This window comes from Mytilus trossulus, chromosome 9, assembly GCF_036588685.1.
Source record: "Mytilus trossulus isolate FHL-02 chromosome 9, PNRI_Mtr1.1.1.hap1, whole genome shotgun sequence".
Classification (NCBI taxonomy): domain Eukaryota; kingdom Metazoa; phylum Mollusca; class Bivalvia; order Mytilida; family Mytilidae; genus Mytilus; species Mytilus trossulus.
The window spans coordinates 12,722,405-12,735,486 of record NC_086381.1 but is presented as its reverse complement, the minus strand read 5'-3'; the positions used below and the strand labels follow the sequence as shown (position 1 = coordinate 12,735,486).

At 30.5% G+C, this 13,082-nt stretch overlaps 1 protein-coding gene across 3 annotated transcripts in view; it reads left to right on the top strand.

Annotated features, from left to right (window-relative positions):
* Positions 1-12,465, top strand: part of LOC134685144 (fatty acyl-CoA reductase 1-like) — a 28,835-nt gene extending 16,370 nt beyond the window's left edge. For all 3 annotated transcript variants that reach the window (XM_063544616.1, XM_063544617.1, XM_063544615.1), the window contains 8 exons: positions 833-1,010; positions 1,549-1,593; positions 2,477-2,663; positions 3,571-3,652; positions 4,941-5,030; positions 5,912-6,041; positions 7,025-7,152; positions 9,501-12,465. In XM_063544616.1, coding sequence (XP_063400686.1) covers positions 833-1,010; positions 1,549-1,593; positions 2,477-2,663; positions 3,571-3,652; positions 4,941-5,030; positions 5,912-6,041; positions 7,025-7,152; positions 9,501-9,663 — 1,003 coding nt within the window. In that variant the 3' untranslated portion in view covers positions 9,664-12,465. The remainder of the gene's footprint in view (positions 1-832; positions 1,011-1,548; positions 1,594-2,476; positions 2,664-3,570; positions 3,653-4,940; positions 5,031-5,911; positions 6,042-7,024; positions 7,153-9,500) is intronic.
* Positions 12,466-13,082: the final 617 nt, after the last annotated feature.

Sequence of the window (13,082 nt, the reverse complement as noted above, 5' to 3'; positions counted from 1 at the left end):
TAGATATATATAAGATACATAAAATAAATCTTCATATGAGCAAATATCTAATTGAGAATTGTAGCCAAAGAGTTAGTTATTAGATATTGATATTTTTATATGTAAATACTCTAAATGTTGTTTAATGACAATCAATATGTGCAACTTTTATAAAGGAGTAGGTTCAGTAAGACCCCTTTTTGGCCCCACTACACTAATATAGCAGTTTTACAAAATTGTTAAAATGTAAACTTTTATTTATTTATTGGAAAAAAGAATGCTTCTGCTACATAAATACAGGCAGTTTTTGACAGTACAATGATATATCGGGTACTCACATCATTAAGACATGCTAAATTACTGAAATCTTCACATTTTGAGCATTTTAGTTAAGTTTCAGTGGGTTGCCGTCTAAAATGAAAGTGGCCGCATTCGTGTTCATTCATAATATTGAAATGTAAGTTGTATTTAATGGTAAAACATAACATATATAAAGGTTAAGGATGAACACGGTAGTAGCCAATTTCATTTTTGACAAAAACCATCTGAAAAGTGAGGTTTTTTGGCATATTTGATAGATTTTTCATATTTAAGCCTGAATCGGAGCGTTTTTAAACATGTTAATGACTAAATCAGTTAAAATATTTTACATAAACTAATTGAATCAAATTAAATAGACACTTAAGTGTTTAAAAAGTGTCCAAAATCTTTCGTTCGACGAACCTGAAATTTGAGGCCAAAATCGGCCCTTACCGGACCTACTCCTTTGTAAATTTGTAAATCTATATTATTATGATTATTATAAAGATGTTTTAATGTTGTTCATATTTATATATTTTTTTTCTACTGACAGCTGGTTAGATGATGAGATGCTTGATCAAATTACTTCAAAATTAATTGGTGACAAACCCAATACATATACCTTCACAAAACAGCTGGCGGAACATTTGTTGATAAAGGAAGGATCAAGTCTACCTCTAGCAATCTTACGTCCTTCAATTGTTGGTGCTTCATGGAAGGAGCCATTTCCTGTAAGTTTTTTGTACAACAGACATATTTAAAATGTAGTCATATGTTGGTTGTACTCAGAGAAAAATTATGTCCTGGCTGTAAACAGTAAAATTATCATATACCATTAAAGACATTTGCATTTTTTAATGAAAAAGTGGGATGTAGAATTAAGAAATGGAAAACCAGATTAAAAATTCCTAAGTATTTTTTAAATTGATGCAATGCTTTTTAATCCAAAGCTATAAATGATATGCAGGATATTATAGAATATAACCAGAAAATATTTAACAGATTTTTTATACATTCAGTAGAATCTGTCACAATTTCCCATGGGTACACAATACTAGCTATTTTTTTTAAACTAATGCAGAATTTTACAATATTTCATGTTAATTTCTTTAAAATGTTTGTTTACACAGTTTTATATGGTGTTTATTGTGCCATTTGATAATATTAAATTTTCAAATATAGCTTTTGCCATCACTGGCATTTCTTTTTTGTTTCCTTCAGGAAATTGTACACTTTTATTTATTCTATGATGCAAATATATATTTTCAGGGTTGGATAGACAACTTTAATGGACCAAGTGGACTTTATGTTGCAGTAAGTTGATTTGCCCTGAAATACAAAAAAAACCTAAAACTGCAAAAACATTGTTCATTCAGATGACAAAAAAGACTTAATTTATGTCCCTGTTGCAACAAGATGCAGTGGGGAGTAAACATATTAAAAGTACTAGGTGTCCATCTGCCTGTTAAGTGTTATAAGCTCTCACACATCTTCATTTCATGGGAGACTTTAATTAAATTAATACCTACAGGGGTCGAAATTAGCACTGGTCCGGTGTCCGAGACCAGTAGATTTTGATAGCTGGTGGTCCGACGGACCAGTAGAAATTGTTGATAAAAATCACTGATTGCAACACAATCTCAGTTCATGCAGTTTATTAACCAAAAAAAAAATACCTGCAAAAACAAATTCCACTGTGCAGGGATGTTATTATTTATATTAGTGTTTGTCAAATGAATGTCATTATTTAGGACCAGTAGATTTGGTGCCGGACCAGTAGATTTACGGTTCACTGGTCTGCCTGGCCAGTACACAAAAAAGCCTAAATTCGACCCCTGTACCTACATGAAAGGTTTATATCAACTATTTCAAAGAAGAAATGCTCCTATGAAATTTATATAATATGAAATATGGAAAATTGCTTTGGATGTTCTTGCTTACATTTATTTCTAGTGTAATTTGGGGGGAAATTAAATATTAACAGAGACGGAGGACATTAAAATACTGTTTGTTTTAAATTACAGAACAACACATTATAACTCTTTTTCCTACATTCCAAATAGTTATAATGTAAAATATTTGTAAGTAATGTTATATTTCCATTCTCCATTTTATTATGATTATGAGGGTTGTTTTCATAATCATTCTTACAATTTTGAGTGTGCATGATTTTCTGAAGTCTCTGGTTTATTTGTAGGCTGGTAAAGGAATTTTACGATACATGAATTGTGACGCAATGGGAGTAGCTGACATTATTCCAGTAGATATACCAGTCAACATGATGATCACTATGGCATGGTACACAGCAGTATACAAGCCAAGTACAGTACCAATATTCCACAGTACCTCAGGATCTGTAAATCCATTCACATGGGGAGAAATAGGTAGGATGGAGAGTTGTCTCATTGGCACTCACACCACATCTTCCTATATCTAGGAACCTAGTATAAAAATATTTAAAAAAAATAATAATTTTAAAATAAAATTGGCATTTGTATAACATGAATATTAACTTCAAAAGCATGTTTATTGTTCTGAATGCAGTACTTTACATGCTATACACTGGATTTGTTTAAAAAATAACAGACTTATAAAAGAAGTTCTGAAGTTTTCCATAAAAAAAAAGACATGTTCAGTTTACAAAACGGATGCATATGCAAAACTACGGTCAGTGACTTTAAATCACATATGAATATATGGTCAATGCACAGCTGCAGTATATTAAACAACAGACTACTAGCAGTTAACTGACATACTAGCTCCAGACTTCAAATAAACTGATTGAAAGATAATGATTTCATCATAAGAATATCAGGCACGATCCTTCCCGTTAGGGGTATATTACCATACCATCATAACATAAATGAGAAGAACATAACCTGTGTCATGCCAACAATTGGTTTTTGAATAAATGTGTTTAGTTTTGATGCAAAGACTATAAGTGAATCAATATGAACGCCAAAATATGCAATCTTTAATGACCTGACAATAGTATGGTAACTATATCCCATCTTAATAAGTCTATTCATAATATAGCACTTAATTTATGTCAACAAAATAGATTTTTTTGTTTTGCCCAATGTGGTTGTCTTTGTGCATTTATGCATTAAATTCCACCAGTCCAGAATAGCTAGAAAGCATATACATGTATAGTCATGGATCTTGTTGTGCATGTACATATTAGAAAGTGTGGTTATGTGTCATTAGAGGGAAATCACATACACCATATTTCAAGATACTGTTTTTAAGGTTCATTATCAGGATTATACATGTTATAATTTATTTTTCTAGAGAATGTAGTTATGAATTTTTGGAAGAAAGTTCCATTAGATTCCTGTTTCAGAAGACCAAAGGCACCAATAGCTAAATCTGGGTATGTATTCTTAAGTCGGATATTTCTTTGGTAATGGTAAAACATACACCATTTTAAATTGAGCTCTCGTTCCACTTCAGTTTTTTGTGTAGGAAGATTTTGATGAAGTTGAAGTTCAGTCATCTTGAAACTTGGTACACATGTTCTCTATGATATGATCTTTCTAATTTTAATTGCCAAGTTCAAGTTTTTACCCCAATGTCAAGGTCCATTTAACATAGAAAATGATAGTGCGAGTCGGGCATCCATGTACTATGGACATGTTCTTGTTGTTTTGTTTTTTGAAAAAAATACATACACTAAATGCTTGTAGTTTACAAGTTATAGTGAAGCACATTTTACATTACTCCCCTGATATTCAATGTTTCGAAATAAAGTTATTGCGAAGCCTATTATAGTTTTCCACAGATTCACCTGCAAGTTACCTGTCCATTTAAACTTTTGTAAGTTCTATTGTCCCATTGAACAAATACAACAGGTTATGTTCTCTGTATAGTTTATTCAATGGGACCTTTAAATTTCATGCAAGAGAAATCTATCGCTCACTGATTGGTTTACTTGAATAAAAAATTGAACTGTCAATGATGGAAATACATGCATGACATGTACAAATAAGTAATAATAAAACTGCATGTGATGTTGTATTTATTCAATCAATAACACATTTTCAATTTGTTTGATATAAACACTGATTTTAAAATTAAAAGTTGATTCCTAATCAAATTTCAACATTTTACCTATTAAAATTTGCTATTTTTTATTCTGTTCACAAATAAAAACTTAACATGATCATGTTTAAATTGTATTATAAAAGGTCTTCATAAATGTATTCTTTATAACTGAAGAACCATGAAAAACATGCAGATTCTTTGAAACAGAAATAAACTTTTTATAATTAAATCAGTGCTTATATTGAACAGATTGAATACATATTATTGATATTGAATACATACTGTATCACATGCAGTTTATGTGAGTTTATAAGTATGTATTTTAATCAACAAAGCAGATATTGTTTTGGTCAGGCAAATTAATCAATGAGTGATAGATTTCTCCTAGAAAAAATTTATATCCAAGTGAATAAACTACACAGAGAACAATAGCTATTATATTGACTCAATGGGACAGGTAAACTTGCAAAAGTTTAAATACCTTGGTAAAGAGCAGACGACTCTGTGGAAAACTTTCATTTGGTTCGCTATAATAGGCTTTGTGAACTATAATGATACATCCATTTTAGATCAAGATTCTCTGCCATATAAATAATTTGGTATTTATTTTATTTCAGATTTCTACTAGATTATTATATATTTGTTAGTCATATGATTCCTGCTTACTTTGCTGACTTAGGTTATTGTATGCTGGGAAAACGACCAAGGTAAGATTAACTTTAGATCACATGACTTCAACTTAGTCTACTAAGCACATAATATTACTTACATTTATAGTTGAGTAAAAAAGGAATTAAAGTGTTCTTCAAACTTAAGATTAAGTGGCTTACTGATAAAAAAAAGATTTGTTCAAATTATCAAAATACATATCAAGTTGTTTTCAGTATACAAGCACTTAAATGGAATCTTCTATAGAACAAGCTGTAAATGATATAGGTCAGTAGTGACTATTAATTTATTGAAAATCTAATATTTTCTCAGTATCTTAGTCCATATCAGAAACTTCCATTTGCATGACAGCTCATTTTAAATCATTATTTTTTTCCAATAGTTTGCAGTAAATTTGATATGTGCAACAGCCTTATTCAAAAAGATGATTGAATTGCATATTGTTTTTTTAGGCTAACACTGTTGTCATGGTTGTTAAAAATTTCAAATGAAATGAAAGATCTGATAATTAGTTTATACAGGTTTTACCTTGAACTGAGACTTGTCTCATCTGCACTCATACCAAATCTTCTTATATCCATAGACATTTTATAGACATTTCAAAAGCTAAAACAAATGAGTAAAAAAATTTGGAATGATATACTGTGGATTCATTTATAATCGTTAGAAACAAATTTTTGTGGATTTCGTGGAAACAGGTAAACCACGAATTCAAATGTTCAACAAATAAAATATTTTCAATAGACCTTGTAAACAGAGATTTGCAAAACCACGAAAACAAATATCGACTAATATGAAAGTTTACAGCATTCCACGAAAATTGATACCCACGAAAATAAATGAATCCACAGTAAATGATATCTAACAGACAATTATACATTTATGAATTAATTAATTGTATGTACTGGTACCTTTGTAGAATGGTAAAGATTTACAATAAGTTACACAGAGCTATGGGAACATTGACATTCTTCACTACTCACTCTTGGGAATGGACATACAACAACCTAGACATGTTAAAAAGTAAACTGTCACCCGAGGATAGAAGGGTAGGTATCATTAGACATGTTAAAAAGTAAATTGTCACCAGAGGATAGAAGGTAGGTATCATACTGAGGTTTAGAACTGACCTGAAACTGTCACTGGAGGATAGAAGGGTAGGTATCATACGGAGGTTTAGAACTGACCTGAAACTGTCACTGGAGGATAGAAGGGTAGGTATCATACGGAGGTTTAGAACTGACCTGAAACTGTCACCGGAGGATAGAAGGGTAGGTATCATACTGAGGATTAGAACTGACCTGAAAGTTTGAATTTATGGTTAACTATGCAGTATGGACTCTGCTCGTTTTTGAAGGCAGAACGGTGACCTTCAGTTGTTAATTTCTGTGTCAATTGGTCTCTTGTGGAGAGATATCTTGTAAATCATACCATATATAAGTAGAAGAGATTGGGATTTAAAACTGATCATAAATATATCAAAAGTTGTGTAGTGACTTTGAAAGGAGTATACAGGCATATACACCTTATTGCTATTTGTCCACCATTACAAGTGTTCACAGTGGTTCCCTCAAAGCATTCTAAACTTTAACTGGATCTTCTTTTATACATGATTTAGGACAAAGTTTTGAAATTTGTTATTTTGTTTCAAATGTGTTGTAATAATAGATGGACATCATGAATTTTTAATCTAAAACATCAATAAGACCCATTAGAAACATGTAAGGTTGCTTTCATCCTATGAAATAGTGCTATTTTTATTAGATTAAGGAAAAAAGTAGGGTTTGAAATATCTTTGTACCATATGATATATATATATATATCTGTCATTGAAGAACTAAAGAATCAAATATATGACTCAAATGGTAATCATATCTGCTATAGAACATATAGAACATCACCCAAGACTGTAAATACATGATGGAAAGATCTTTTTTATATTTTAATACCAAACATAGCCATTACATTTATATAAATTACACAGCTGAAATGTAGAGAAATTAGTTGTATGATATATACATTGTATTTTCAGTTATTTTATTTTGATCCACGAGGTCTACACTGGCCCACTTACTTAGAGGCTTATTGTTTAGGAGCTAAGAAATATTTATTGAATGAGGATCTGTCAGGATTACCAGCAGCTAAAGCTCATCTCAGAAAGTAAGTACAAATGCACTAAGGAAAACAATAAAAATCAAATGCAAATATAGTACAGACTAAAAAACAACATGGTAGATCTACAAACACTTTCTTAACTTAATTCTTATGTTTTGAACCCCACCTATGGGTGTTTAACTGCATTTTTAATTGACTAGGATTGTCAGTTTTCTCTGTCTGTTTGTTCTTTTAGACAATCAAAATTTGATCTACAAAACAATATGTAACACATAAAAATTAAGGTATCAGTTGATTAAACTCATGTTAGATTAATATGTTTGTTATCAATTGATTTTTCATATCTTACTATTGGGTATGGTTATTGCTGATTAGTTATGCTGATACCTATATTTAGTTATCTTACTATTTGGTACAGTTATTGCTGATTAGCCATACAGATACCTATATTTAGTTTTTGTCGAGCCTGCAACTTTTGTTGCAGAAAGCTCGACATAGGGATAGTGATCCGGCAGCGGCTACAGCGGCGGCGTTAGCTCACTTCTTAAAAGCTTTATATTTTAGAAGCTGGAAGACCTGGATGCTTCATACTTTGTATATAGATGCCTCATGTTACGAAGTTTCCATCAGTCACATGTCCAATGTCCTTGACCTCATTTTCATGGTTCAGTGACCACTTGAAAAAAAAGTTCAGTTTTTTTGTAATGTTGAATTCTCTCTTATTATAAGTAATAGGATTATTATATTTGGTATGTGCGTACCTTGCGAGGTCCTCATACCCGTCAGACAGTTTTCACTTGACCTCCACCTCATTTCATGGATCAGTGAACAAGGTTAAGTTTTGGTGGTCAAGTCCATATCTCAGATACTATAAGCAATAGGGCTTGTATAATCGGCTTATGGAAGGACTGTAAGGTGTACATGTCCAACTGGCAGGTGTCATCTGACCTTGACCTCATTTTCATGGTTCAGTGGTTATAGTTAAGTTTTTGTGTTTTGGTCTGTTTCTCTTATACTTTATGCAATAGGTCTACTATATTTGTTGTATGGAATGATTGTAAGGTGTATATGTCTAGCGGGCAGATGTCAATTGACCTTGACCTCATTTTCATGGTTCAGTGGTTATAGTTAAGTTTGTGAGTTTGGTCTTTTTATCTAATATTATATGCCAAAGGTCAACTATATTTGGTGTATGGAAATATTTTATCATCTATTTGTCAGTCCCGCACGTTTTATTTGACCATGACCTTTATTTCAAGGTTCAATGCACAATGTTAAGTATTTGTGTTTTGGTCTATTTTTCTTTAACTATAGTAATAGGTCAACTATATTTAATGTGTGGAAGCATTGTTAGCTGTACATGTCTGCCTGGCATGGTTCATCTGACCTTGACCTCATTTTCATGGTTCATTGGTCTTTGTTTATCTATCTTGGTTAATGTTAAGTTTATGTGACAGTTGTAATAAAGCTTTATACTTAGGACTATCAAGATAATATCAATGATTAGTAAAGAAGGCGAGACATTTCAGTGTGTGCACTCTTGTCTTACTATTGGGTATGGTTATTGCTGATTAGCCATACAGATACCTATATTTAGTTATCTTACTTTTGGGTACAGTTATTGCTGATTAGCCATACAGATACCTATATTTAGTTATCTTACTATTGGGTATGGTTACTGCTGATTAGCCATACAGATACCTATATTTAGTTATTGCTGATTAGCCATACAGATACCTATATTTAGTTATCTCTATTTGTTTTGATTAATGTCTTATTGACAGTCATACAACATTACCTTATTTCTGTGAAGAGAGAAAATATTTTAAAAGTCACATGCACAAAGTTACAACAGTATTTTGAAATGGTTCTTCAAAAAATATATCTTTTAACATTCATGAATAAATAGAATTATTCCTTTGCATGTTGATTTTAATAGCGAAATCAACATTTGATTGTTTGAAACTATCAGACATGACGTCGAACAAAACATCACATTCCCCTCTGATTATCATATTCCCCTTCTAGTATCATATTCCCCTCTGAATGTCAGGATTGCCTTGTGGGACGTTACTCACGGTTAATAATATATATAATATTTTGACAGGGTTTATTTTAAAAATTATTTCAAATCTAAAAACAAATAGAAAAGAATGAATTATTATTCAACTTTAAATAGGCACTGATTATTATTGTGTATGTTGTGTTCAGTTATAAAAAAAAAAAAAAATAAGAAAGCAGTGATGCAAATTTTATATTCAGAAGTAAAAAGCCTTCGTGAAATATGATTTTCTTGGGTGAACAAATCTTCATATTTCCCTCAGCCATGGGAAATAAATGTATAATGTTGCAATCCAATAACTAAGCTTAACAATTGTGTTTTTCTGTTGTAGCTTGAGAAACCTTAGATACATTTTCAATACAGTAGTGATAGTGGCCTTGTGGAGGGTATTGGTAGCCCGAAGTGACATTGCTAGAAATCTGTGGGTGTTTATAATTGGACTTGTAACAAAATTTGTTAAATTCTTTCGATTAACGAGTGCTGTGCGACGGTAACACAATATTGAGATCAAATAGCATGTATGATTATAGTGCTGAAGAACAGATAACAGAAGTGCAGAAGTCCAGGAACAAATATTTGAAATAATTATTTATGTATAAGTCCAAATCAGGCTCCACTAGGGAATGACAATTTGTGAGATATGGTTATTGTCAAGGCAACACTTTAAATAACTGTCTTTCTATCTTACCAAACATTTATTTTTTATCATAAGGAAAGACCTATTTTTACATGTATGTCAGTTACTTATTTAAAAAGAAATTTCCCCTACCTATAGCTTTAGATGTTGCTGCTTATTCCAAGGTCATAATTTTCTTTAAAAAGTACCATTTACAACTAATTGTTATTTGGGAATGATTGAAAAAGTATGGAAGTTGATGTAAAAAGTTGTTGATTATTTTTAAAATGAGCATGTTAAAGTCAGTACAGCAATATGACAATTAATTGCTTTTTTGCTCCAAATAATTCTAGTCTAAACAAAATATTGTTTTGTCCTCATTGTGCTTAAATTACTTTCACTAAATGTTACACAAGCATCAAGGTGTTCAAGGGGAATAACTTTGTAAAAAAGTAAATCATGAATAATGGGGAAAAGTCTTGAAATGAAGAGAATAAGTTGATACTTTGAGAATAGAAATATTTTCCTTTTGTTATTATCTGTATATCAATATACATTTGTCTTTCTAGTTGCTTGTTACATATCTTCCTTTATTTTTATATAATTATATATCTACTCTCTAAAGGCTATTCCATTTAACAATAACCAAAACCTTGCTTATTACCACACATGGTAAACATTGTTTTTAATCTAATGCACCTTTGTGTTTTTAAGTATTTCAACTTTATTGTGTGAAAAATTGTTATGTTAATCAATACAATCTAGAAGACGCTGAAAACACTGAAACAACAAGAGAAAGTTGACTTTTACCAAACACAAGAAATTAGAAGCATATTTGTAAGAAGACATGTTACATAGTATTATTGTTAAACTACATGGCACAAGTCATACACAGAAATATATGACAGTGATAAGAGGCATTTACCCATTTTCCAACTTTTGGAATATGTTATGTATAGTGGAATAGCCCACAGTTATTAATGTATGTATTAGTTTATTTTCATCCTGTGCATTGTTTACTATGAAACTATTGTATTATAGTAATCTTAGCTTAACTTTTATTCACATATTGCCTCTTAAACATGATTATATTACATGTTTCTATTTTAAAACAACAAAACTCTTTTTAAATTATTTTTTCAATGCAAACATAAACTTTATTTAAATTTTATTGCATGCTTACATGTATTGACAAATGGTTATTGTACATTTTATAAGATTGTGAGCCCATATCCTTTTGAAGAAATATTGAGTTCATATCCATTTCATGAAATTATGAGTTCACATCAGATTCTTTTAAAAGAACAAATGAAAAATTTACACCACCCTCTCATTATCAGCATTATAGCGGAGTACTTGTATAGTTGTCTTCATTAAGAGATCAATTAATTGATATGGGCTTGAATTCAAAAAAGAGAAATTATAACAATATTTTTCTAACCAAGAAGAGTGAAATTAATGTGTTATAAAAATGAAATCCTTTTATTTACAGTATTATCTATCTTATTGCATACACATACATATTATGGAATGAGTTAATTATTGTATACATATACATATTATGGAATGAGTTAATTATTAAGTGGATCATGGGTGTAGGAATTTATAAATTGTCTTTTTAAGATATTACATTGTTGGCAATTTTTAAATTTTTCCTTTGAAATATATAAAGCCTATTATTTTTAAGATTATGGACAGGACTTGATATGTAAGAAATCATTTTTCAAACCTGAACACAGATGTGAAATGTGATTAAATGCACGTTAATGAACATTTGCGCAGATAATGAATGAAAAAACTGCGTTCAAGTTCTTGTAAAATGCCTTAAATTGCTTAACTGGTGTTTCTACAAAAGGCTTATTGAAGCAATAAAGAAATTGACATATGATCATGACCCCAAAGTAGCTTAAAAATCATGTGACATTAAAGAAAACACCTATGTTTACCTTTTGGTCAGGTGCAAGTGATGTCACAGTATCTAGCTTATTTTTTATATGTTTCATGTATTTTAAGACCTTTTTAAGACGATTACAATTTGAAATTAAAACAGTTGATTTCATATCCTTTATTGTTTGTTATTACTGTGTGTTAATGATGTTGCTTTGTGTAGAAAGTAAGATTTCCTATATCATTTAAAGATAACTCACCTTATTAAAAGTAATCCAATATCTTCTGATTTAATATACAGAGTTTGTCTGTTGGTTTTTGTTCACAGAAAAAATATAGTCTTGAAAAAGCTTGTGATATAAGTGGAGAAAATATAGTTACTATTTTGAAGATAAGGTGTTAATTATGAAATATCTTATATGAAGATAAATTCTACAAGATGTGTTTATAAATCCTTCAAAGAAATAGTCATAAGATTTAATTTTAGATAATTATTTCCTCATTATTATCTACACCCTGTCAGGAGATTTTTTTATGATTTATTTCTTCATAAATGTTTAATGTAGAAAAGTCATTCATCAATGAGAAAAAGAATAATTCTAATCTTGTTTCTTGGTTATTTACATGTTCATCAAAGTTTTCTTTATCACAGCATGCAAGCCAATAAATGGCTTATTCTATGTCTTATAGGAATTTATTACTGCCATTGTTAAACACCTTTGACTGTATTTATCAATACTCTGCAATTTTTCCAAAAATGTTTCAACTGAAAATAAAATTCTTTTAAAAATCTTTTCTGTATTGTGTTTTTTAAAGCCTTATTTTATAAGCATTTATCCGTCAACACTTTCCCTTCTAAAGTTTGCATACAATATAAAAAAGAAGATGTGGTATGATTGCCGACGAAAGGAACTCTCCACAAAAGACCAAATGACACAGAAACAACTATAGGGAATAAAGGAGTAAGAGTAATAACAAAAGCTTGGAGTTACAGACTATTGCCTTGTGAACTTGCATGTGAAAAACATCTCAGCCTTCTGGTCAAGTACAAAAGAAGGTTCATATTCATATACCACATTAACATGCTCTCAACTTGAGAGAACATAATTAATTAAAAATTGTTATTGGCTACAAACTAACTATCAGCTCCTTTTGAGTAATCTTAGGTTGGTACTTGAAATTGTTGACTGCTGTTAGTTGTTTTTTACCTGCATCATCAAGCTGTTTCCGGTTTATATAAATGGGAATGGTATTCAGTCTGCTCCTTGATCAGGTTGAGTCGTGGCATGTAAGCAATTTATTTACATCTTCTGTGCAGCTACGTCCTGTTTGATAAAAAGTTATAAATCACAAAAATACTGAACTCTGATGAAAATTTTAAAAAGGAAAGTCCTCAATGAAATGACAAAA